Raw genomic sequence first — 24,495 nt, forward strand, 5'->3', positions numbered from 1 at the left:
CTAAAAAACAGAGGCTTGGATAACAACTGGAGCATAACACAACCTTTTAGGGCATTTCTAAGGTATTTAGTGGCAGTTGGCACACAGGAACTACTACTAAATGTTAAATGAAAAACAACAGACCAAATAAGAAAAAGACTGCCCAAAATAGCTTAAAAGGCTATGTTGTAAAAACTCAAGGATGTTGGTCCTATTAGAGAGATATGTGATTGTAGAATCTTACCTGGAGACATAGAAGCAGAATTGTATGGCCTGGGAGGGAAAGTAATTTGTGTACCAGGAATATAAGTGATTCTGTCCATGGGAGGAGTACTTGTTCCTCCTGGATGAGGCACTAAAATTGTTGGAGGCATATTGGTCAGGTCAATGATTCCTATCCAAAAGACAAATACATTTTATGTTAAGTGTCTAAAGATAGAGAACTATATGTGACTTTTGGATTTTGTCTATCTCTATAATCCAATGATAATTTGTATGCAGTATAAATAAAAATGTAAAAGGTCATCATTTCTTTGTAAGATATTCTTTAAATCTAGAGAAGATATTAAATATTGTGCTCCACATCAGAAACCTCAAAGTATAGACAGATTAAAGAGAGACAGCAAACTTGTAAAATATGAATTTCAAATACGCCACACTATAGTTTAGTTTAGCTATTTCAGTGTTTACCAAGACACCATACATTACTTTATTCTCAAGGGCTAAAATCTATGGGGAAAAGGATATGGTGTTCTTTTCTTTCTTCCCATCAATCACTCAACAAGTATTTATTGAACACCTAAAATACATTGGGTAACATAATAAATTCTATGAAATCTGAACTGCAAAGACACATACCTCTTGTTGCTGGGTATGGGAGACCCAGTGGCTGTTCTCTCGGGGAGAGTCCTCTGGCTACATCTGGGCGCAAGTTCACTTGCATTTGCTGTGAGGTAATATAATCATTTAGGATTGTCTGTCTTGTGTTCTCCATTGCATAAAGCTGATACTGACTTGGGTAACCTGGAGTTGGTGAAAGCTGTCTCTGAAACAGGTAAGCAGCTGCTGCTGAACGACAGAATGAGAGAAAGGCATTGATTTTCATTTGGGGTGAAATTTGCTACATCTCACTCAGAGAAAGAGTTAGGAAAAACCATCTGCTAAGCTAGGGTACATGCAACTTTTACTTAGCTACAGGCATTGTGGTGGATTTATTTTAGACCTTGTATATTACCAAAATGAATTCTAATTCATTCTAGTGTCTGAGATGTAATGGAAAAGGGGAAAGAGAACAGTAGCTAAAAATTTCTCAAATGGTTTTACTTTCAAACTTTGACACATAACTTTATTGTCACTTGGAGTCTCTAAGAGTTAGTTGTGTTTGAAAATAAAATTATTTCTGTGATACTGATTGTCCAATACAACCAATGGAAAGGTATATGAAAACACTTTGTAACAAGTAATAACTTTACTTCCCTGGGGTGAAAATGATTAGTCTACAAGAATTTAATTAGCCCAAGTATTTGGAAATGTATTGGCAAACATTTGCTGTAAAGGGGCAGATGGTAAATATTTTAGGCTTTGTGGACCATACAGTATCTTTCACAACTACTCAACTCTGCCACTGTAACACAAAAGAAACCACAGACAAAACAAACAAATGGGAGTGACTATGTTCTAATAAAACTTTATTTACAGAAACAGGCGGTAGCAGGGTTTGGCCAAAAAGCTATAGTTTAGAAACCCCTAGGTTAAACAATGACATAAGATGCTAGGAAGGGTAAGTACGGTAAAAGTAGAAGATGGCCAGGCACAGTGGCTCAAGCCTGTAATCCCAGCACTTTGGGAGGCTGAGGTGAGGGGACTGCCTGAGCCCAAGGGTTCGGGAACAACCTGGGCAACATGGCAACACCTCATCTCTACAAAAAAATCAAAAAATAAGCAGGGCGCGGTAGCACATGCCTGTAGTTCTGGTTACTTGCAAGGCTGAGGCAGAAGGATCACCTGAGCCTAGCAGGTCGACGCTGGGGTGACCGTGAGCATACCACTACACTCTAGCCTGGGCGATGGAGTGAGACTCCAACTCAAAAAAAAAAGAAAGAAGATAATGTCTCTAATCTCAAATATTCTACTTATAATCTAGTTCCGCCTCAAAAATGACAAACAAATGAAATTGTTACAAAATAAAGGACTATGATAAACACTAAATAGCAATCAGAAACATTCAATTTTGTCTGAGAATTTGAGTGAACCATTTTATATATATCTGTTCTCCCTAGAAAAGTAAATAATATGTTTTTAGAATCACTGCTTCCCTTTACTCTAGAATTCCTAGCCCAGTAAGACTGTCAGCTGCCTGTCTGCCTTAGTCTGAGAAACAGTCCTCCAAGCTTGGGGACAGTCCTCCAAGTATTAGGATTGGGCTCTTCTGAAACTAAATGTTCTCAAGTGACAACTTGATGGCTTTGACATAGCTTTCAGATAAAATATTTTCTGGTTTTTTGTTTGTTTTTTTTTTTGTGTTTTTTTGTTTTGTTTTGTTTTTGTTTGTTTTTGAGTTGGAGTCTCACTCTGTTGCTCAGACTGGAGTGCAGTGGCCGCTCCCGGCCACCGCAGCCTCGACCTGCTGGGCTCTGGCGATCCTTCCGCCTCAGCCTTCCAAGTAGCTGGAATTACAGGCATGCGCTACCACACCCGGCTGATTTTTTGATTTATTGTAGAGATAAGGTCTCGCTGCCCAGGCGGGTCTCGAACCCGCGGGCTCAGGCAATCTACTCACCTCAGCCTCCCAAAGGCGCAGGATTACAACCGAGCCCGGCTAAGATAAAATATTTTCTACAGGTACTTTGCTGTTGAACTATGAAATAAAAATAATCCTCAGTATTTAAACTTAGCGGTAGTCATGAAAAATACTTCCATATGGACCAAGGTGAGACACAGGTATTATATGTCCCAATTTTAACTTGAAGGATGTAAAAAGCAGAATTCAAGACAGAAAACAGGTCTAAGCAGAAAACACGTGTGACTCAGGCTCAGCCAGCAGTGACAAAGAGGATCAAGGTCTGGGCCCTGGGAGGACAAGGAGAGGTCAGTTCTATAATCCAACTTGCTAATGTAATTGCTACTCTCTTCTCTACGTGTAAAATACACTGCCTTCTGCCCAGTACAGACTGCTTCTGCACCTACCAGAATTACATCTACCAATATCAGTGGTGTTCAAAAGTTTCTTCCATCTCTAATGTTCTAGAAGTATATAACTTAATGAAATCACTGTAAAATGATGAAAGAAGAATGATAAGAGTTGTTTCTCTGAGAAATAAGCTGACTCAATATATAAGTTGAATCAGGTGTGGACTAGACAACTCTAAAAGACAGCGAAAAAAAAATCTAGGCATCTGTATTTAGATTACTTAAGGGTACCTGTAATACACATGCTTTGGAAGGCCAAGGTCAGAGGATCATTTGAAGCCAGGAATTAGAGACCAGCCAGAGCAATCAAGTCTCCCCTCATTCCACAAAATTAGATTGCTTAAAAGTATCTTTAAATTCTACATTCACTTAAAAAAACAAAAACAAAAACTATCAAACCTAGAAACGTGTCTTTTACATAAGAAAGGTAAAGAAAGTTAACGGTGAGGTTTAATCCATAGTCTATGAAAATACCTTGGCCTTAGATCAGAACACTGGTAAATGCATGTTTATGTTGTCAATTAACATGTTTAAGGTATGCCTCTGTCATTTTAAAATAACTCATCACATTAACCTACTTGTCCACTCAATTTTACCAACTGCCATCAGATAAGAGGCCTTTTCATCTATCTATTATTTTTAGTTCTTTAAGGGGTGCTGTTAATATTTTGTTTCTTGATTTGGGTGCTGCTAACATGGAGGTATTCATTTTTTTGAAAATTCACTGAGCTGTACACTAATAATTTGTGCAACTGTCTACATATCGTACTATAGTAGAAAGCTTAAAAGTCATACAGGTGTATTATTTCTTTGCTATAAAGTGTCACTATATTTAATGCTTACCAGGATCCAGAGTCCTGTGAAAGGGCATGGCTGGATCCAAGTGTGTGGGCAGATGGCTCCGATAAACCTCTCCTGCAGAGCTGCCCCTGTGATGGGGATCAAATGGGCTGTGGCTCACAACAGGATCCACCCCAGGCACAGGAGACTTCGCTGGTATACTTTCCCTTTGGGTAGGAGTCAGTGTTGCTTTCCTTTCATGGTTGGTAGACTTGTTAGAAGAAATTGTAACTGGAAGAAAAAAAGCCATAGCCACAAATTCTTAAGAAAGCATTCAAACTATTATAATATTAATCTATCTTGCAACCATCAATAATGACTATATTCGGCCAGGCACGGTGCACACACCTGTAATCCCAGCACTTTGGGAGGTAGTGACAAGAGGATTGCCTGAATCCAGGGATTTGAGACCAGCCTGGGCAACCTGGCAAGACTATGTCTCCACAAGATATTAAAAAATTAGCTGGAGCCAGGCTCGGTGGCTCAGTCTGTAATCCCAGCACTTTGGGAGACTGAGGTGAGTGGACTGCCTGAGCCCGCGGGTTCGAGACCCACCTGGGCAACTTGGCGAGACCTCATCTCTACAATAAATCAAAAATCAGCTGGGTGTGGCAGCACGCGCCTGTAGTTCCAGCTCCTTGGAAGGCTGAGGCGGAAGAATCGCCGGAGCTCAGCAGGTCGAGGCTGTGGTGGCCGGGAGTGGCCACTGCACTCCAGTCTGGGTGACAGAGTGAGACTCCAACTCAAAAAAAAAAAAAAACAAATTAGCTGGGCATGGTGGTGCACACCTGTAGTCCCAGCTACTTAGAAGGCTAAAGTGGAAGGATCACCTGAGACCAGCAGATCGAGGCTGTGGTACCAGCGTGCCACTGCACGCCAGCCTGAGCAACAGAGTGGGACTCCAACTCCAAAAAAACCCCAAAAAACAAACAACAACAAAAAAATCCAGACTATATTCATATTCATGATCTTCTCTTTCCCCTAAACATTTAACATTCAATCTTGCAAAGCATGCAAATGAAAAGAACTAGTAGAAGCTTTTAGATCTGGAGAGGATTGCCACCTTTTGAATCACAGCACCAATATTTTCATCTTATGTAAGACTAAAAATGAAGTTTAACACTTCTCTTTAAATCTCATTATGAATGATTCTCATTATGAATGATTCTGGTTTCTGTATGACTTTAACAATCTAAATGCTTTTGGCCCCACATGTAGCAAATTTCAGTTTCCTCTCATTGCCTTTGTTAAACAACCTTCTTCCTGTCCATCAATAACTAGTTACACTAAAATTTTTTCCTTGCTCTGTTCTTCTACAGTGACTTTCTCACCAACATCTATCTCCTCCCTGCTCCATCTGCTCCTTTTCTAAATAATGTTATTCAGAGTGGCTAGACTGTCTCATTGATGTTTATTATACCCAAACATTTATCAGCTATCATTCTTTTCTATTTTTATTATTATTATTTTTGAATTGGGGTCCCACTCTGTCACCCAGACTGGAGTACAGTGGCATGATTACAGCTTAATATAGCCTCAAACTCCTGGGCTCAGGTTATCCTTCTGCCTCAATCCCCTGAGTAGCTGGGAATACAGGTGTGTACCATCACGCCTGGTTAATTTTTTACTTTTTTTGTGGAGATGGAAGTCTCACTATGTTGAATAGGCTGGCCTCCTAAAGTGCTGGAATTACAGGTGTAGGACACCATGCCTGGCCATCAATTTTTTAAATTGTACTAAAATACACACAAGATTTACCATTTTAAAGGGTATAATTCAGTGGTAGTAAGTACTGGTATAATGGTTGTACAATCATCACTACTGACTAATTCGTAACACTTTGATAATACGAATTTTACCATGGTCAAACAAATCTGCTTGTCAAAATCAGGAAATCATGCTGGTTTATCACACCTCTTTCCAAGTTCCCGCTCGCTCAAATGTGGAGTGCCGTTCCGCAGGGCAATTCTGCTTTGTCAAAACTAAAGCCAAAAAGATTTTGACCTATCACCCTATCCACAGCAAGGTACTTCCCCTTCTCTTAACTCTGTTCCACCATCCAAAATATTCTTCACCTTTACAGCTCACACAGTGTCCAGCCCAGGACCCTGCATGTGAGCCCTCAATAAATACATATTGTAATGAAATTAAAAATAAAAGTAGATGCATTTTTAAGGGCCTCAGATTGTTTAAGAGACCATCTAGTAAAAATCAATGCCTCTCACCATACTGATGTAGTAACCAGCAGCACAGGGTTATGCTCATAATAACAACAGTAACAACAACAACAGTTCACATTTATTGAGTCCTTTGTAAATACTAGGCACTGTTTTAAGTTTTTTAAGCACATTATCTCATTTTATCTTCACAACAATCCAGTGAGGTAGGTCTAACATTACATTACTGTTTTACAGATGAGGAAGCTAAAACAAAAATAAAAAGTTAAGTAACGTGTCCAAGTTTAGGCAGTCAGAACTTTAGTTCAAGCCTAACTAAGTCTTGTCCCAAAGCCTACTTTCAACCATGCCACATAGTCACTGAAGAAACAACTGTCAAACCTCACCTCCAGAAAACCTTATACAATTAGCTAAAAAATTTTCTCTAAAAATATACTTGCTCTAGATTATTTCTGGACTCCATCACACTCGTCACTTTATTTAAAACTCAGATATATTACCCAAAATTCTGCCTACTTTGAGACTTCCATAACTAACAAGTTGATGTTTACTACTTGCCAGAGATAAGAAAGTGCAATAAAACTGATCGAACCAGGCAACAAAAATAACGTACCATCGGAAGTTCTGTTCATCATGGGTGAACCTCTGGACATAGTGTTTTGATAACTCACAGGGGTTCTCCGTGCACTGGTGTCATCGTAAATCCCCGGGCTCAGCTGTGCTTTGGGAGCTTCATGAAGTGTGGACCTAAGAACGGAGGGGCCAGAGCTTACCACCGACGTGTGCCGGGAACGCACGGGCTCGCCTGCTTTCACATCCTCATATTTTCCCCGTTCTACCACTTTTATGTTCTCTGGTACAATTTCCAGCGGAGGCATTCCACGGGGTAATTTGCTAGGCCCCGTGATTAAGGATTTGACATTATGTTTGATGGCAGATTGACCTGAGTTGCTGTCAAACTTTATTGGTGTGCCCTAAAGGGAAAGAAACATAACATTACAGGTAGCGGAGTCATCCAGATATTTTTCCATCTCAGGTCTATGTCTGGCCAATGTGAGCTATAGTTTGCTGTGGTGACATTTATTGCCTGTGTGAATATCTCAATCACAAACCCACTGATTCCGAATTGCATACTTTCCCACATTATACATTCCATGCTATGAACATAAGAAAAACTGATGATAAAGAGTACATAAAATTTTCATGTTTACTTTCAAGAGATCTGACATAAGAATCACTCATAATTATTAAGCCACACCTTTTAAAAGCATTCCATAAATATCAGTCTGAAGTAGAATTTCTGACAGAAAAAGCCATAACCTAGTTACCTGTGAAATGGAACCCTCAATTATCGGCCTTGTGCTCTGGACCACTTCTGGAGTTTTCCGACTTTCCTGAGTTAAAATATCTTGTCGTGGAATCTCATGAATGGACCGTCCCATTTCTTTGATGGTGGTGATCCCATCATATGGTTTTCCTTTGGTAATGGCACCTTCAAATGCTCGTATGGGAGGACTTTCCCTTTTAATCTGTTTGGGATATTTAAGGCCATCTTCAAAGCTTTCAGTTGTTGCTCTTGGTGTGCCTTGAAAAAGAATTTGGAAAACATACTTATAAAAATAATGCTGATGGTTACACAAAGACACTGAATTGTACACTTAAAAATGGTTAAAATGATAAATTTTGTTATGTATATTTTACCATCATTTAAAACAATTAATGTCTTCCATTTTTGCAGTTTCTAATAAAACTATCTGTTAATAATAGATTCTCAAGTCATCAATTATTGTTATTTTAGGGTTGCTCAAGATATAATTCATAACTCATCACAGTCATAAAATGGTTCTTACATTATAAAGAAGTTTCTATAAAGATAAGGCAATTATATTTTTTCCAAAAAACTATGCAGCTCAGAGGCAGAAAAGTAATAAGACTTTAATATTTAATATTTCAAAAGGGAAAATATCTTGGAAAGCAGACTTCAATACACTGCATATTAATGTCAAGCTATGTTGCCAGTGAGGCAGTTATAAATAAAAAGGCAAAACAAGCAGAAAGTTTACCCTGCATTATGGAGCCAGACAGTACAGTCCTTTCTTTGAGGTCAGAATGAGGGCTCCCTCTGGGTAATGCTCGGCATATCAGCCCTTTCAAAACAACAAAACAATGCAATTATTAAACATAATGTATAAGTCAATTCACATATACTTAATGCTGGATTTAGAATATATATTTCTGATAAAACCTATATGGAAGAAAGAATGTGAATTTGAATTTGTGAACTATCCAGAAGAGTATCATGGGGGAGAAAAGTCAGAAGCACCCAATATGACATCACACGGTCCCTTTGTAAACATTTTCCTAAATACAAAATGGCTACAGATGCATCTAATTAAAGGCCAAAAAAGAAAGATAAATACTTTCAAAGCTATATCTAAAATCCCAATGTTTCTTTATCAAGAGGAGAAAAGATACAGGATTGAAAATCATGTTTGAGCTTTGGGAAATATACTTTGAAAAAGGGAAAACATAAAATATATCTATCACAAAAATGAGAAAAATATATTAAATGAAACATACAAATCAAAGCAAAAAAAGCTGTAAATAAACTCCTGAGAAGTTTCACATCATATTGCTGATAAATATAAATCAGTTTAGAAATGACCACACATTTACATTAAAGATGAGTTTTTTAATACAGAGAACCTCTAGATCTTAGAAAATAATATAGAACTTACCATGCTTTAATATTTCATCTACATTAAAATTAGTTAACACAGTTTAAAATTTAGAGAAAGTGAGCCATTAACAAAATAAAACCATAGTGATCATTTACAGAAGGCCTATCACATGATCAGCATAGGTTGGACACAATCTCTTGATTTACAGAGGAAGAAACAAGCATAAAATTCATAAGAAAAGTCTGGAGGTAAAATTCAAAATCACGCCTTTATTTTTATTTTTTTAACTTTTAAATTTTTTTATAGATAACATCTAGCTCTGTCGTCCAGGAGTGCAGTAGCATGATCATAGCTTACTGCAGCTTTGAACTCCTGGGCTCAGGGGTCCTCCTGCTTCAACCTCCCAAGTAACTAGAACTACAGGTGCTTATAACCACTCCTGGCTAATTTAAAAAAAAAAAATTTTCATAGAGGTGGGGTCTTACTATGTTGCTCAGTTTGGTCTTGAACTCCTGGCCTCAAGGGATCCTTCTGTCTTGGTTTCCCAAAATGCTGGAATTATAGCCATTAGCCACCATGCCTGGCCCAAATTCAAGTCTTTATCCATTACACCACTTTATCAGTCTCACAATTTTTTAGAAAGTTCTCAGAATGAATTTCACTTTTTTTTTTTTTTAAAGTTAGAGTCTCACTCTGTTGCCCAGGCTGGAGTGCAGTGGCACACGCACGGCCATCGCAGCTGGGCTCAGGCAATCCTTCTGCCTTAGCCTTCAAAGTAGCTGGAACTACAGGCATGTGTTACCATATCTGGCTAATTTTTTGGTTTATTGTAGAGGTGAGGTCTTACCAAGTTGCCCAGGCTATTCTTGAACCCGTGGGCTCAAGCAAGTCTCTCACCTCAGCCTCCCAAAGTGCTGGGATGATAGACGTGAGCCACTGCACCCAGTGAATTTCGCATTTTTAAAGCTCACTTAACTCAAACAGGAATAATCTATAACTTGTATGAGTATTCAAATATAGGCATTCTAACAGTTACCTATAATATGACCAACTGTGTTTTAAGTTTTTACTTCTTCCCTGTTATGTGACACTTGATTTAATACAGATATGAAAAAAACCTTAGCTTATATTCATATAAATACAGATTTCAGATAGAAATGACAGAGCTTGAACACAACTTAATTCAACAATACAAACTTACTATACAAAAATATATATATCAAATACTGTTCTGGAAACAACACTTTACCCTCTAATGGTGCTGATACAGGAGACTCCCTCATTGACATCCCTTGCTTTATATTTCCTTCCACTGATTCATAGCTTCTTTTTAAACTGATTTCATGAGCTGTTCTTGGACTCCTAGTCCCTTCTCGGGCATTCTTAATATCTGCAGAACATAGAAATAGTAATTGTTCAGAGAATAATACCTACAATGTATAATAAATAAGGTATCTTAATTTTATAGTCTACCTTATAAGAATAACAATATAAGAAATTTGTCTTAACTTGCAACATACTTCCATGTAGATGATACTAAATGTTCTCATTGATTTGAATATATTTACTGAGTGCCTACTGTGCAGGCACAAGCTAGGCTTGCAAGTAATGTTAACAAATTAAGTCCCTTCCTTCATAAAACTTACCCAATAGTGGTACGTACAGATAAATTAGTAGGTCCTTGATGTTCAGTGCAATAAGTACTATGAAAAGAGAAGTATAATGTGCTACGATAATGCTGGGAAAAAGACGTCCAGGTTCAAATAAGGCTACTCAGAAGTAGTGTGAAAGCTAAGAATGAAGGATGGATAAGAGCTGCTTAAATCAAAGGTAAAGGGAAGAAAAAGTAGTACAGGTAGAGAGAACAGGAACACAAAGACCCCAAGGGCAAGACAGAGTATGGTACATTAAAAGAACATAAGCTCAGTAAGGCACAGTGGCTCACACCTGTAATCCCAGTACTCTGAGAGAAGGGGGTAAGAGGTTCAAGCTTGAGTCCAGGGGTTCAAGACCAGCTTAGGCAACTTGGCGAGACCTCATCTCTACAATAAATAAAAATATTAGCTGGGTGTGGTGGCATGCGCCTGTAGACCCAGCTGCTTGGGAGGCTGAGGCAGAAGGGTTACCTGAGCCCAGTAGGTTGAGACTGTGGTAGTCGTGATTATGCCAGCACACTCCAGCCTGAGTAACAAAGTAAGACTACAACTCAAAAAAAAAAAAAAAGAACTTAAGCGCAGCAAATTCAGTAAATGGTAAATGTGTAGAGCTGGGAAGACAGTGTAAGGGAAGTAAACCCAAAGGGCTAAGGGGAAGAGTGGGAGGGGGAAAAACCTGAAGAGAGGTTGGAAGCAGTTTGTAGAGAGGTGATGAAGCCAAAGTAGGGACTTTGCCAAGTAGTCTTAAAGACAATGGAGAGTCAAACTGGAAATGACATGGTGTACAGCTCTGACGATAAATGAGAGTAAAGTTGAGGAGATGACTGCTGGGTTAGCCAGAAGAAAATGTCAGTGACAGTGGGGAATACAGAGTAATGGATGGATTCTAGAGACTTTAGGAAAATGAACAGAAATGACTCAGTGATTTGTTGGATGTGGAAAGAAACAAAGAAGTCAAGGATGCCATCCAGATTTCTGGCTTGAGCAATATACATTAATTTCTTCTTTTTTTCTGAGTTGGAGTCTCACTCTGTCACCCAGGCTGGAGTACAGTGGTACGCTGATGATCACTGCAGCCTTGATCTACTAGGTTCAGGCGATCCTTCTGCCTTAGCCTTCCAAGTAGCTGGAACTACAGGCACATGCCACCATGCCCTGCTAATTTTTTGATTTATTGTAGAAGTGAGGTCTCACCAAGTTGCCCAGGCTGGTCTCGAACCCGTGGGCTCAGACAATCCTCTCATCTCAGCTTCACAAAATGCTGGGATTATAGGTGTGAGTCACCGTGCCCGGCTATATTAATTTCTTAACCCCAGATATAAAATGTTAATCAAAATACATCAGACATATAAGAATGAAGAAAATAGGAAAGCTATCGTACATTTTGCAGCTTCTGGCACTATGTGTGTACATATTTTATTTCTTTGTTTTTAAAAAGAAAGAAAACATAGCTAATGACTACTCTAAGGTCATGAAGACAGTTAGTTACAAATGAGAACTCAAACTCAGTCAACTTGGTTAATATTTACATCACATTTGAGTCATTCTTATGAAATAATACTATTGAAAAAAATATAACTTAAGAATACATCTAGGCTGGGCTCAGTGGCACAGCCTGTAATTCCAGCACTTTGGGAGCCCGAGGTAAGAGGATTGCCTGAGCCCGTGAGTAAGACCAGCCCAGGCAACTTGGTGAGACCTCGTCTCTATGATAAATCAAAAATTAGCTGGGTGTGGTAGCGTGCGCCTGTAGTTCTGGCTACTTGGAAGGCTGAGCCATGAGCGTGCATGCCACTGCACACCAGCATGGGTGACAGAATGAGACCCCAATTCAAAAAAAAAGAAAAAAGAATACATCTGAAGAAAATGTTCACATACACAAACATAGGAATTAAAATAGTTTTATTAAGGAGAATTTAAGCCGGGCTTGGTGGTTCAGCCTATAATCCCGCGCCTTGGGAGGCTGAGGTGAGTGGATTGCCTGAGCCCGCGGGTTTGAGACCCGACTGGGCAACTTGGTGAGACCTCATCTCTGCAATAAATCAAAAATTAGCCGGGCGTAGTAGCGTGCGCCTATAATTCCAGCTACTCGTCAGGCTGAGGCGGAAGGATCGCCGGAGCCCAGCAGGTCGAAGCTGCAGTGGCCGGGAGCGGCCACTGCACTCCAGTCTGGGCGACAGAGCGAGACTCTAAGTCAAAAAAAAAAAAGAGAATTTAAACTCAATATTCTTTCCAAGAGCATCAGAATATTATCTATCTCCTAATTCTTAACTCATAAAATATAAATCCCTTTAAAATAAAAGTGATTCTATTAAAGTTAAACAAAGATTCTCTTTCTAGGCTAAACTGACCACAGTCGATGACAATCTTAGCTACCACTAATGGGATACTTTCTGTGGATTCTGAATTGTTAATCACTTTTCACTGACTGTGCGAACTGATTTTTCACAAAATTTTCAGGAGACAGGCATTATCATTAACCCCCCTTTTACTCAGAGGATACAGGGGATCAGCAAAAGTAAACTGACTTTCCCATAACAAAAATGTGGAAAAAATCAGAACTCGTGTTTTTAGTCACATATTACAATTTTGGCTTCAGTATATACACATAATACTTACTATCATATGATAAGATATGTCCACTTTTGCCTTCATAAATAACATGGCCTTTGGATGTTGCTTCCTCTCTGCCTTTCTCAGGACTACTCTCTTCAATGGGCATTCTAGAAATAGACCCTTTCACCAACGCCTCGGCTGGTATGCCAGCTTGGGACAGAGCTGGGGTACCCTGCCATCAAATCAAACACAAGCACCAGAAGAGTCACTCAAGTTTAGAGGAAACACAAGAAGCTCAGATTTAACCTATCACACTGAGAGTCAGATAAATCTTTATCTTAAAAAATGAAAGCATAAGCACATGAAAGTAAATCAGACATTTAATTTTTAGAAAGAAATCTTGTACCTTCATCTTTAAACTCTGCCATATAACACTTCTTCAGATTATGATTGGTATATTAGATCAATCAGCTTTGTTCCCTACCTTAATGTCAAACCTTTAATAAAGGATTTAACTCTCAGAAGTTTGTCTTAAGGCCTAAAATCATGAAAATGTAACAAAGCGTTTGCAAAATTTATAATAAAAATAATATAATAAATTAAGTTTTAAATTTAGAATACTACAACTTTCTCCCCAATTGTGATACAAGGAAAAAATAACTTTCAATTATCCGACTGTCTGCTGGGTTAAGCTTTTGGTCATCAATAAGAGGAGGGGAAGCAAATTCAGGTGCCTCTGTTTTGTGATATTGAATCAGTTTAGGTCATATCATCTAAATTTTCACAACTGTCAGTCCTTTTATGGCTTGTCAGTGTCTATTCTTTTTACCTTTCCTTTATGCAGCGAGCCTTTTCTTGAATGAAAACTGTTCATAGCTGATTGGGTTGAAATGGGAGTGGGAATCTCAGACCTAAGCCCACTCACACATTTAGGGTGCCCAATACACTCTGAAACCTCTAAAAGTCTAGTGAGCATGGTGTGAAGTTATGTATTTATAGCAGGAAGAATGTTGAGAGCAATATATTTACTCATACAGTCTTTAAGTGAACTCAGTATTAGTAAACAACTAGAAATCCTTAACACCCACTTTGTAAATGCTCATGTCAAATGTACAGACAGATTTTAAAACTTAGACTCATGTGGCCAAGTTCATACATCCACAGTTTGGATGCTAGACTGAAGGGAAAAAATATGAAGAGAAAAAGTAATATAAACAGGCCCATTTATTTTACTTCTCTGTCCAAATTAAAATATTAGTTTGGTCTGAAAATGGAAATGCAATGGTCAAATGTAGAAGATATTTGAAGAAATAGTATATAACTTTCTAGATATCTATATGCCATACAATTTTCCATGTCTTGGTGAGAAAGCACCTGGGAATCTTGCTGAAATGGAGATTCTGATTCCTAAGGTCTAGAGTGGGGATTGACCATTTTGCATTATTCTAGCAAGCTCCCAAGTGATGCCAATGCTCTAGTATACAGGTCACACTTGTTTGGCAGAATCACTAGAGAGCTTGGAAAAACAGATTACTGGGCCTCACTCTCACAGGTTGGATTTCAGTCCATCTGGGGTAATGTCTAAAAATTTATAATGTCTAGCAACTTTCCAGGTGATGTCGATGCTACTGGTCTGCGGACCACACTTGGAGAACCACTATCCTAAGGAATAGGAACAACACAATGAACAAAAAACTTGCAACAATGAACAGACACTCCTGAAAATGTACAAAGCACAGATTTCTGTTTACAATGATTTTCCAAAACAGGATTCTCCCTTCCCTACATAAATAAAGATACAGGCTACGGACTGTTTAATATTTCAAGTTAAAAAGAATATCTAGCTGAGGAAAAGAAAGACATTTTATTAATCAAAATTGGTGATTTATTTAGCCCAAAACTGAAAATATTTTTAAATTTTGGTGCTTTTGTCAATGCCATCCACATTTCCAAGTTTATTATTAGATTCTAACAAGGCAGATTACATACTGAGATTGCAGACCTACCTCTTCACAAGGTGCAAGAGCAAGCAAATAATCTGTAATGGTTTTCTTTTCAATTTCTATTTAAGTTATTTAAATTAAAAGCTTTGCTAGAAAGACAGAGTTACATCAATTAGAGCAAGTTTCTTCTGACAACCTGCACATAAGTGACCTTTTAAAATGAACCAAATTATAGTTAACATAGGTTATAGTCAAAATGATCACATTAATGTTGTTCTGCAGTTTGTAGATCTAAGGTCTACTATCACTGAGACCCAGTTTCATAACAAAGAATGAACAACTTAACCACAAAACTGTACTACTGTAACAGCCAAAGCTCTGAGAATTGACTTCTAGTTTTTTCTTAGCTACTATTCAGTATATTAGAAATGATCATAACTAACCTGAGTGATAGAGCCCCGTAGGGATGGGATGCTCTCCACTGAAATTTTGCTAGTTGGAGTTCCCCGAGTTATACTTCCTTCTTGGATAGCTCCTGAGGTACCTGAAAAAAAAAACAAAATTATTAGCATATTATACCCTACCCTGCCCCCCAAAACAAAAAAAAGCCCCTATTTGGGAGGGGGGGGAAGGAGAAAAGGAAAAAGGAATGTACAAAAATAGATTTTGTTTTGCTAGACTGTATTTCTAAAATAATATTGCAATTATTTTTTTTAAACTGCTAAAATATGGAATTTGAAAGCTTTAAAATCATTTTTACAATAGATAAGAAACTTAAATTTAGAATTTAAAGGCTATAATTTAAAAACATCAATAAAACATATTAATGGCTCACTTTAATAATTTATTGGTAACAAAAGTTTAATATTTCTACAAAACAGCATATTTTACCTCTGACCACACCTTCGTGTTGAGCCCTGACCAATAAACCCTCAGGTTGTGAGTTTTGGCTTCGGGGAGAAAATTCTTCCTGCTTGATGTAGGGCAAAGTAGCTGTGAAAAGCCAGAGAAACATGAAGCAATCAAGTACTAAATTACTGGTGGTGCTGCTACAAATGCAGATGCATTATGACTAAATTAACTCACTGACCTGATTTGGCAGATTCCTGTTGCCGTGGCAGTCCAAGAGAGATAGATCCCACTGAGGGCTTAGCTGTTTCTTGAGTGTAGGAAGCCTGATTATGAGAAGTCAAATAAGTGCCTGGTGTTCCCTAAAAAGTAATTTTAAAAGACTAAACAAACACTGTTTTATTCACAAGGTCCATTATAAAGTTAATGTTTTCTGTTTCTGTTTCTAAAAACAGATGCCCCTGTGGCTCAAAATTTAGAACAGTATTTGTAAAGCAAGAAAATGCTCATCATACATTGCTTAAATTTTAGAAAATTTTAAAGGAAGCAGGATATGTCTTCTGAAATTACCATAAATCACATGTAGACAATACTGACAACTAATAAGCACTTAAACAATGCACTCACTACTTTTAACATTCATTCCTATTAAAAATGCTATGGGGAGTAACAACAATGAATATAGCAGAGTAATAAAGACTTCTGAAAATGTTCCTCCATAAAAGCAACAAGAAAATCAGCAAAAATGGTAAGAATCAACCTTTAAAGAACTCTGGAAATTAACAAAAAGCTTGGGAGAGGGAGAGGGAGAGGGAGCGAGCAAACTAAAAGTGGAAGACAACATTTTTCAATCTGATGAAAGACATTTATGAAAAAAAACCTGTATTTAACATTATACCTAACAGCAAATACTGAATGCCTTCTTACACTGAAAGTTCTCATCTAGCCAATGCAATAAAATAAGAAAAAGAAATAAATAAATGGGATAAAAATTGGAAAGGGAAAAGTAAAACTGTATTTATTTGCTGATGACATCCATATACAGAAAATCCTTCTATCAGGAGTAAGAGAAAAAAAGAAAGTAAATACTAAGAAATATTCCAAAACAAAACAAAAAAATTCTACTATAAGCACTAATAAAAATCAGTTGTGGCCGTGTACAGTGGCTCATACCTGTAACCCCAACACTCAGGGAGGCCAAGGGAGGAGGACTGCCTGAGACAGGAGTTCGAGACCTGTCTAGACAACATAGTAAGAATTTGTCTCTATAAAAAATAAAAAAATTAGCTGAGTGCATGGTGGTGTGTGCCTGTAGTCCCAGATACTTGAGAGGCTGAGGTGAAAGGATCACCTGAGCCCAGATGTCAAGGGTGTGGTGAGCTGTGATCATGCCACTGCACTCTAACCTGGGTGACAGAGTAAGACCCTGACTCAAAAAGTTAAAAAATTTTAACATAGATAAATAAATAAATAGATGTATATAATAAATATATATATTTCTGTATATTAGCAAAAACTGGAAAATGAAATTTTAAACAGCTATATGGGGGGTGGAATTGGCAGTAGTGGGAAATTGCCAGGGTGGGAGAGGGCACCCCACATCAACAAGGGTACCTGCATAATGAATATTTGCATACCTAACCCTGAATTGTACCCCACATTTTCAAAATGAAAAAAATTTTAAAAAGTTATATCATCTACAAAAACATAAAATACATTAAAGATAATCAAATAACCAAACATAAATCTAACAAAATATGTATAAAACCTCTAAAGTGAAAACTATAAAGCAATGCTGGGAGAAATTATAGATCTAAATAAATGGAAAGATATACAAGTTCATGAATTAAAAGAATTAGATATCATTAAGATGTCCATTTCTACCCCAAACTGATCTATAGATTCCATGCAATCTCAACCAAAATTCCAGCCGGTTTTTTTTTTTTTTTTAAGAAATTGATAAACTTTCTGCCTCTGCTGTTGCCAGGGTACCTATGAAAAAGCTTGTGAGGCTGGGCATGGTGGCTCACGCCTATAATCCCAGCACTTGGGGAGACCGAGGTGAGAGGACTGCCTGAGCCCATGGGTTCCAGACCAGTATGGGCAACTTGGCAAGACCTCATCTCTACAAAAAACCAAAAAATTAGCCAGGCGTGGTGGCATGTACCTGTAGTTCCAGCTACATGGAAGGCTGAGACGGAAGGATCACCTGAGCCCAGCAGGTTGAGGCTGTGTTGGCTGTGAGCGTGCCACTACACACCCCAGCCTAGGTGACAAAGTAAGACTCCAACTCAAAAAACAAAACAAAACAAAAGCTTGCGGATGAAGAAAGGGGGGGAAAAAAAAAGCAGGTTCTAAAGTTCACTCTTGGCTGCATTCACCCTGAGGAAGACGGAATCATGTATTTTGCCAATTTTAAGCAATGTTTCCAAGAGAGAATTAAAGTGAATGGAAAAGCTGGGAATCTTGGTAGAGAAGTAGTAGGAGCAAGAACACTATAGTTTCTGAAGTGCTTTTTTCCAAATGGTTTTTGAAAAACCTTGTCAAAAATTATTTGAAGAATAATCTATGTAACTGGTTTCATGTAGTTGTTAACAGCAGAGAGTTATGAATTACACTACTTCCAAATTAATCAGGACAAAGGAGTAGAAAGATGAGAATTATAACTCACTTATTCAGAATATTTTGTATGAGTTCTTAAATAAAACTTGGGAACAAAACAAAGAAATTGATAATTTATATGAAAATGCAAAAGACATAGAATAGCTAAAACTATCCTGAAAAGCAAAAACACTGAAAACTTACACTACATGATTTCAAGACTTACTATAAAACTACAGTAATTAACATTGTGTTACTGACAAAAGAATGAACAACTGGCAAGTAGATCAATGGAACAGCACAAAGCGAGTCCACAAAGAGACCCAAAATATACATTCAATTGATTTTGAACAAAGAACTAAAGCAACCAATGTTACTGGCAGTATAAATCCAAATGGAAAAATGAATGTCAATCCTGACCCCACACTGTATACATAAATTAATTTTAGACGGATCATAACCCTGAATTTTTGTAAAAGCCAAACTGCAAAGCTTTCAGAAAAAACATAGACTATCTCCCAACCCTAGAGCAGGCAAAGATTTCTTAACAAAACACAACTAATCATATGAGAAAAAAATTTATATATAGACTATATCAAAATGTAAAACTTCTGTTAATCAAAACAAACTAGTAACAAAATGAAGACAAGCCACAAATACAGAAAACATGTGTAATACATGTATCTAATAGAGAACTTTCAACCACAATATATAAAAAAATTATACAACCCAATAACAAAAAGGCCCAATAAAAACAGACAAACAGACTTCAATGGTCACTTTACAAAGGTGGATGTATAGATAGCCAAAAAGCAAATGAAAAAGTGTCCAAGATCATTTGTTGCCAGGGAAATGCAAAATACAGCCACAATGAGATATTATTCAATATCTACTACATATGACTAAAATGAAAAAGACTATTAATCATAAATAGAACAACCAGAAGTCTCACACATTACTGGTGGCAGTGTAAAATTGTTGAATCACTCCAGAAAATTATAAAATAAAACATACATATACCCAGCAATTTCACTTCCATGTAATTGTACAAGAAAAATGAAAACATATGTCCACAAAGAACCTAATACAAGAATGTCCACAGCAGCTTTATTCAGAATAGCCAAAAACTTAAAAACAGTTCAGGTTTTCATTAACAGGAGAAACTGGTATTATAAAGCAATAAAGAAACAAACTACTGTTTATACAAAACCCTGGACAAATCCCTAAAACCATTATGCTAACTTAAAGAAGACACACAAAAAAGTGCACAATGTATAATTCCATTCACATGAAGTTTTAGAAAGGGCAAGACTCATCTATGAGAGCAGAAAGCAGAACAGTGGTTGCTTTAGGAGATGGGAGGAAGACTATCTAGGAAGGAACATGAGGAAGCTTTCTGAAGTGATAGAACTGTTCAATAACTTGACTGGGATATGTGGCTACTGGTTGTACACATTAGTCAAAACCATGAAGATCAGACCATATTTCAATTTAATAAGAGGTAATGAGTCATAAAAAAAAGATTTAGTGTCCAAACTCGGAATAAATATAATATCAACCATCTACAAGTTAATATTTAGGGTCAGTGAACAAATATTTCACTATTTGAAACTATTCCATTTTTTTTTTTTTGAGTTGGGAGTCTCACTCTGTCACCCAGACTGGAGTGCAGTGGCCGCTCCCGGCCACCGCAGCCTCGACCTGCTGGACTCCAGCCATCCTTCCGCCTCACCCTTCCAAGTAGCCAGAATTACAGGCATGCGCTACCACGCCCGGCTGATTTTTTTATTTATTGCAGAGATGAGGTCTCGCTGCCCAGGCGGGTCTCGAACCCGCGGGCTCAGGCAATCCACTCACCTCAGCCTCCCAAAGGCGCGGGATTACAGGCTGAGCCACCGAGCCCGGCTGAAACTATTCCATTTTAATTTACACTACCTTAAACCTGGCAAGTTAAAGCAAGTGGTATGTCATGGGCACTCAATGTGGCACTAGTATAGTGACTGATGCATTTTCTGGTCGTTGTCTCTGAAAGTTTCATATTCAGACAGATTATTATTTGTTAATACTATGACAAATTAGTGTGAGAAAGGAGAAAATTTACCAAACCAATATTCAATGAGATCTCTACTGCAAAGAGAAGCCATTTTACCTGTGAGATAGAGCCTCCCATTATAAAAGATGGTTTTTCTGTAGTCACTGTGGTTTTGGATGATGGGATGAGAGGAGGTGGTGGCCTGGTCGGTCGAGTTGTTGGAAGCCGAACCCCTTCAGGGAGATTAGTTATCACTTGATGTGGAGCAGGTTGGAGGACTTTTAAAAGGAGAAAAAAATGATTTTTAAAAAGTCAGTTTCCTTGTTTTCAACATGCCACCTCTCTGTCATTCCTGAATTTTTAAATCACAAATTAAATTATAAGTGCAAGATGAAGCCAAGAATGAACATTTATTTTAAATTTCTCTTTCACTTAACCCTGTATACATATTCACGTCACAAGTAGCATTTGTGGAGTTAAAAAATTCAACTCCCTTCCAAAACAGAACTTTGAATCTGATGCTTATTTCAAACTGCTTCAGCTTAGCAAAGGCAAACATCAATCTTCAATATGTTTTTTTATCTCTTGCGATCACTCTTTGGATCTCACAATGAAGGTGAGGAAAAAAGGGTGCTTCTCAGAAACAGCTGATAACACTACTTCATAGAATATGCAGACATGACTGACAACCAGTTGTATGTCCTCATTGCACCTTGCATAATTTGAGAAACATTTACTGAATCTGGCTCTCAGGGAACTCTTGCATTTCTAGGGGGCAGAAAACATCTCAAGATGTTTACAAATTCATGTATTCTTCTTAAAGAAAAAGTCAGTCAATGTCACAGTATAAATGCATGAACACAAATTTCCCAGTGGCCCAGTGATCTCAACTGAATACATCTGATGATGAAATGCAAAGAAACAAGAAATTCATTCTGAAACAGCAAGGACATGTCCTAGAAGAGCAGTTCATTCACAAGATTAAAACACCCACGTAGAACATCTGTGGGTAGATGGCCAGCTGCCACTGCACATAGGCGTGATATTTACCTGGCGGGACACTATAGCAGGCTGCACTCATATCAGGCTGTGGAGCGGCTTTACTGACTTCTCTTGGAGAAAGCCTACACGGTGAGGCTGACCTTGCTGCAGTATTGTGCATCTGTGCTTCCTGTTCTAGAGCACGTTTGACCTCAGCATAAGGCATATAGGCGACTGATTTTCCTATGAAAGTTAAAGTTATCAAAATAAGGGAAGAACCCCAAATTAAAATAGTAAGTGTGAAAGGACCAAGCCCACACCATCCAGGGGCAGATCCATCTATATATGAATATCAAGGTCTAAAATTCCTGAGGGGAAAATCCACCCACAGAGAAGTTACAGAATCCTATAAATCTAAATTTCCTATGTATGCAACATCACTATGACCTAATAAAATCCTCAAAGATCCAATTATGATTTTTCCCTTGAAGGACAAGAAACTTCTCTTAAGGAGAATCAAGTGTTTTCACATGCAACAGCCAAACATCTGCCAAACATCAGATTATCAAGTGATTCCATGAATCACTGGCTGGAATTAGAGGTCAGCTCTCTGAGAATTTCAGCTGTTATAATTAGCCTATTGAAGCTCACTGCTTAATATTCGGAGAAATAAATTTAATTAAGAAAAGGAAGAAGCCTTTCAAAAGATGCAGACCAAACTAACCCCTATACAAGCTTATAAACTATGAATATAACTGCAGTCATTCTAATGAAAATTACTTATCATGTAAGTTATTTTCACATAAAATATTTTAAAAACTTTAAACATTTAAAGAGCATGCCAGAAATGCAGTCAGTCATATTAAGACTTTAAAATATATATAATTTTTCTTTTAAAAATAAAATTGATATAATCTTTGAAAAGCACAAAGTAAAACTCATTTGTAACTCTAACCACTTAGAACTGTGGCATTTTAATATCTGCCAGAACAGAGTCTCATTCATCTTATTATTCTTTTCATTACCTAGTTGTATCCATGTATCTTTCCAAATAAATCCAGATTTTTAAATCATTTTGAGTACTTTGTCCCAAAAATATATATATTTTTGTAGGTATTTACTATTCTGTTAAAAAAACTATCTCATTCATATCGGTGTACGTGTGTGTGTGTGTGTGTGTGTGTGTGTGTGTGTGTGTGTGTGTGTGTGTGTGTGTATAACTGATTATTGCAAACATATAGGAAAGGCATGGATTTCTGTATAACAATTTTTTCTGAGTTTTCCTTTAAGTTCTAATAACTTTTCAGTTGACTATTTTAGGCTTCCTAGGTGGATAATCTTATTCTATAAATAATATTTTATCTTATCCCATCCTTAAACCTCTCTTTACTTTACTAAACTATGTTAGGTAATAGTTTACTAAGATTCTTTTTTTTTTTGAGTTGGAGTCTCACTATGTCACAGGCTGCAGTGTAGTAGCATACTCACAGCCACCCCAGTGTCGACCTGTTAGACTCCAGCTAACTTTCTGCCTCAGCTTTCCAAGTAGGCAAAACTACAGGTGCACGCTACCATGCCTAGCTAATTTTTGATGTATTGTAGAGATGAGGTTTTGTTAAGTTGCCCAGGCTAGTCTCGAACCGGCGGGCTAAGAAAGTCTACTTGCCTCGGCCTCCTAAAGTATCGGGATTACAGGCTGAGTCACTGAGCCCAGTCAGATATTTTTTATAATCAGAAGTCATTCTAAAAATATCAACTAAGACACAAGTGCTGGGCATTGTGCATTACATGGATTACCTCAGTTAGCCCTCACGACCAATTAGATTGTTTAATATCATTTTACAGATTAGGAATCTGAGCCTCAAAAGTATCACACTTAATTGCTCCACCAAGGTCATACTACTAAGGATTTTTAAAAAGCAGTATAATTCCAGACCCTGAGCTCTAAACCACAGTGCAATTGTGTCTCACTGAAAAACTGGTAGTTGAATTTCACATGCCTCTAGAGTATCCATCAAGATGATAGTACTCTTTTCTCCTTTGACATATTAATAGGATGGATTAGATTATTAAGTGTCCTAATACCGAGTAAACAGATTTATTAAATAAACCAACTACAAAAGAAAATTACTTCTCTTCTTCCTTCCTAGATAATTAACACATCACATTAAAAACTCAATCCCTGGTTGTTTCAACATTTCTAGTAAGTTTATAATTATGTAAAACAAAAAACAAAAAAAAAACTGGTCACAGTAGTTTTCTTTTTTAAATGATGGAAATTCAGATGGTTCTAAACACAGCTTAAATAATCATGTACCCAAAACTGGAAAAACAAAACAAACAGCAACAACATAAACATACAACAAACTAGACTGAGTTACACAGAAGTATTAATTCTTAATTTTTATTGGATAGATTCCATTAAACGTGCATTAGAAGTTCAAGTCTAACTTTCTCTACATGATTAACTTTGAATTCCTTCATGTAGGAAAGAGGCTTCATGTTATCAGTAAAGCAGAGGTCAATTTCTATACATGCTACCGGAAAGTGAAAACAATTCTTCCCTAAGGTCTTTTGCAAGTTTTTCCACAGATGGGAAAAACTTTAAGCAACTAAAAAAGGGCACATCTACAATCTGTTTTTATCATTCACATTAATAGAAGATGAAGAGAACCACACAGCTGGACAACAAGTATTGCCTGATATTTTCTAAAGGAGACCATGAAGGGAAAAGGAAAAAAAAAAAAACATGGTCTTCATTCAGGTGAACTGTACCAATATTTGGTGATGTTTACACATAAATCCACTTTCTCACTATGTTTAACATTCTAGGTGAGGCAGAGGCAGTGGAAAAGAAAAAAAATTCTATAACTGCTCTATGAGATTGTATTTAAAACATTTGTGTTGGGTTGGGAGCGGTGGCTCATGCCTACAATCCCAGCACTTTTGAAGGCTGAGATGAGAGGATTGCCTGAGCCCACGAATTCGAAATCATCCTAGGCAATTTAGCAA

At 37.5% G+C, this 24,495-nt stretch overlaps 1 protein-coding gene across 8 annotated transcripts in view; it reads right to left on the bottom strand.

Moving 5' to 3' along the window:
- NCOR1 (nuclear receptor corepressor 1) overlaps positions 1-24,495 on the bottom strand; it is a 147,778-nt gene that overhangs the window by 30,058 nt on the left and 93,225 nt on the right. For 6 of the 8 annotated variants that reach the window (XM_021714775.1, XM_021714774.1, XM_021714772.1 and 3 more), the window contains 13 exons: positions 21,553-21,726; positions 20,620-20,780; positions 16,111-16,231; positions 15,912-16,013; positions 15,464-15,564; positions 13,141-13,309; positions 10,116-10,256; positions 8,249-8,332; positions 7,514-7,770; positions 6,799-7,159; positions 4,012-4,239; positions 838-1,047; positions 224-373 (listed from right to left, as the gene is read on the bottom strand). In XM_021714775.1, the coding sequence (XP_021570450.1) occupies positions 224-373; positions 838-1,047; positions 4,012-4,239; positions 6,799-7,159; positions 7,514-7,770; positions 8,249-8,332; positions 10,116-10,256; positions 13,141-13,309; positions 15,464-15,564; positions 15,912-16,013; positions 16,111-16,231; positions 20,620-20,780; positions 21,553-21,726 (2,259 nt within the window). The remainder of the gene's footprint in view (positions 1-223; positions 374-837; positions 1,048-4,011; positions 4,240-6,798; positions 7,160-7,513; positions 7,771-8,248; positions 8,333-10,115; positions 10,257-13,140; positions 13,310-15,463; positions 15,565-15,911; positions 16,014-16,110; positions 16,232-20,619; positions 20,781-21,552; positions 21,727-24,495) is intronic. The other 2 variants (XM_021714773.1, XM_021714776.1) reach the window with 2 other exon arrangements.

This window comes from Carlito syrichta, unplaced genomic scaffold (genome assembly GCF_000164805.1).
Source record: "Carlito syrichta isolate Samal-C Ts95f unplaced genomic scaffold, Tarsius_syrichta-2.0.1 Scaffold305756, whole genome shotgun sequence".
Classification (NCBI taxonomy): domain Eukaryota; kingdom Metazoa; phylum Chordata; class Mammalia; order Primates; family Tarsiidae; genus Carlito; species Carlito syrichta.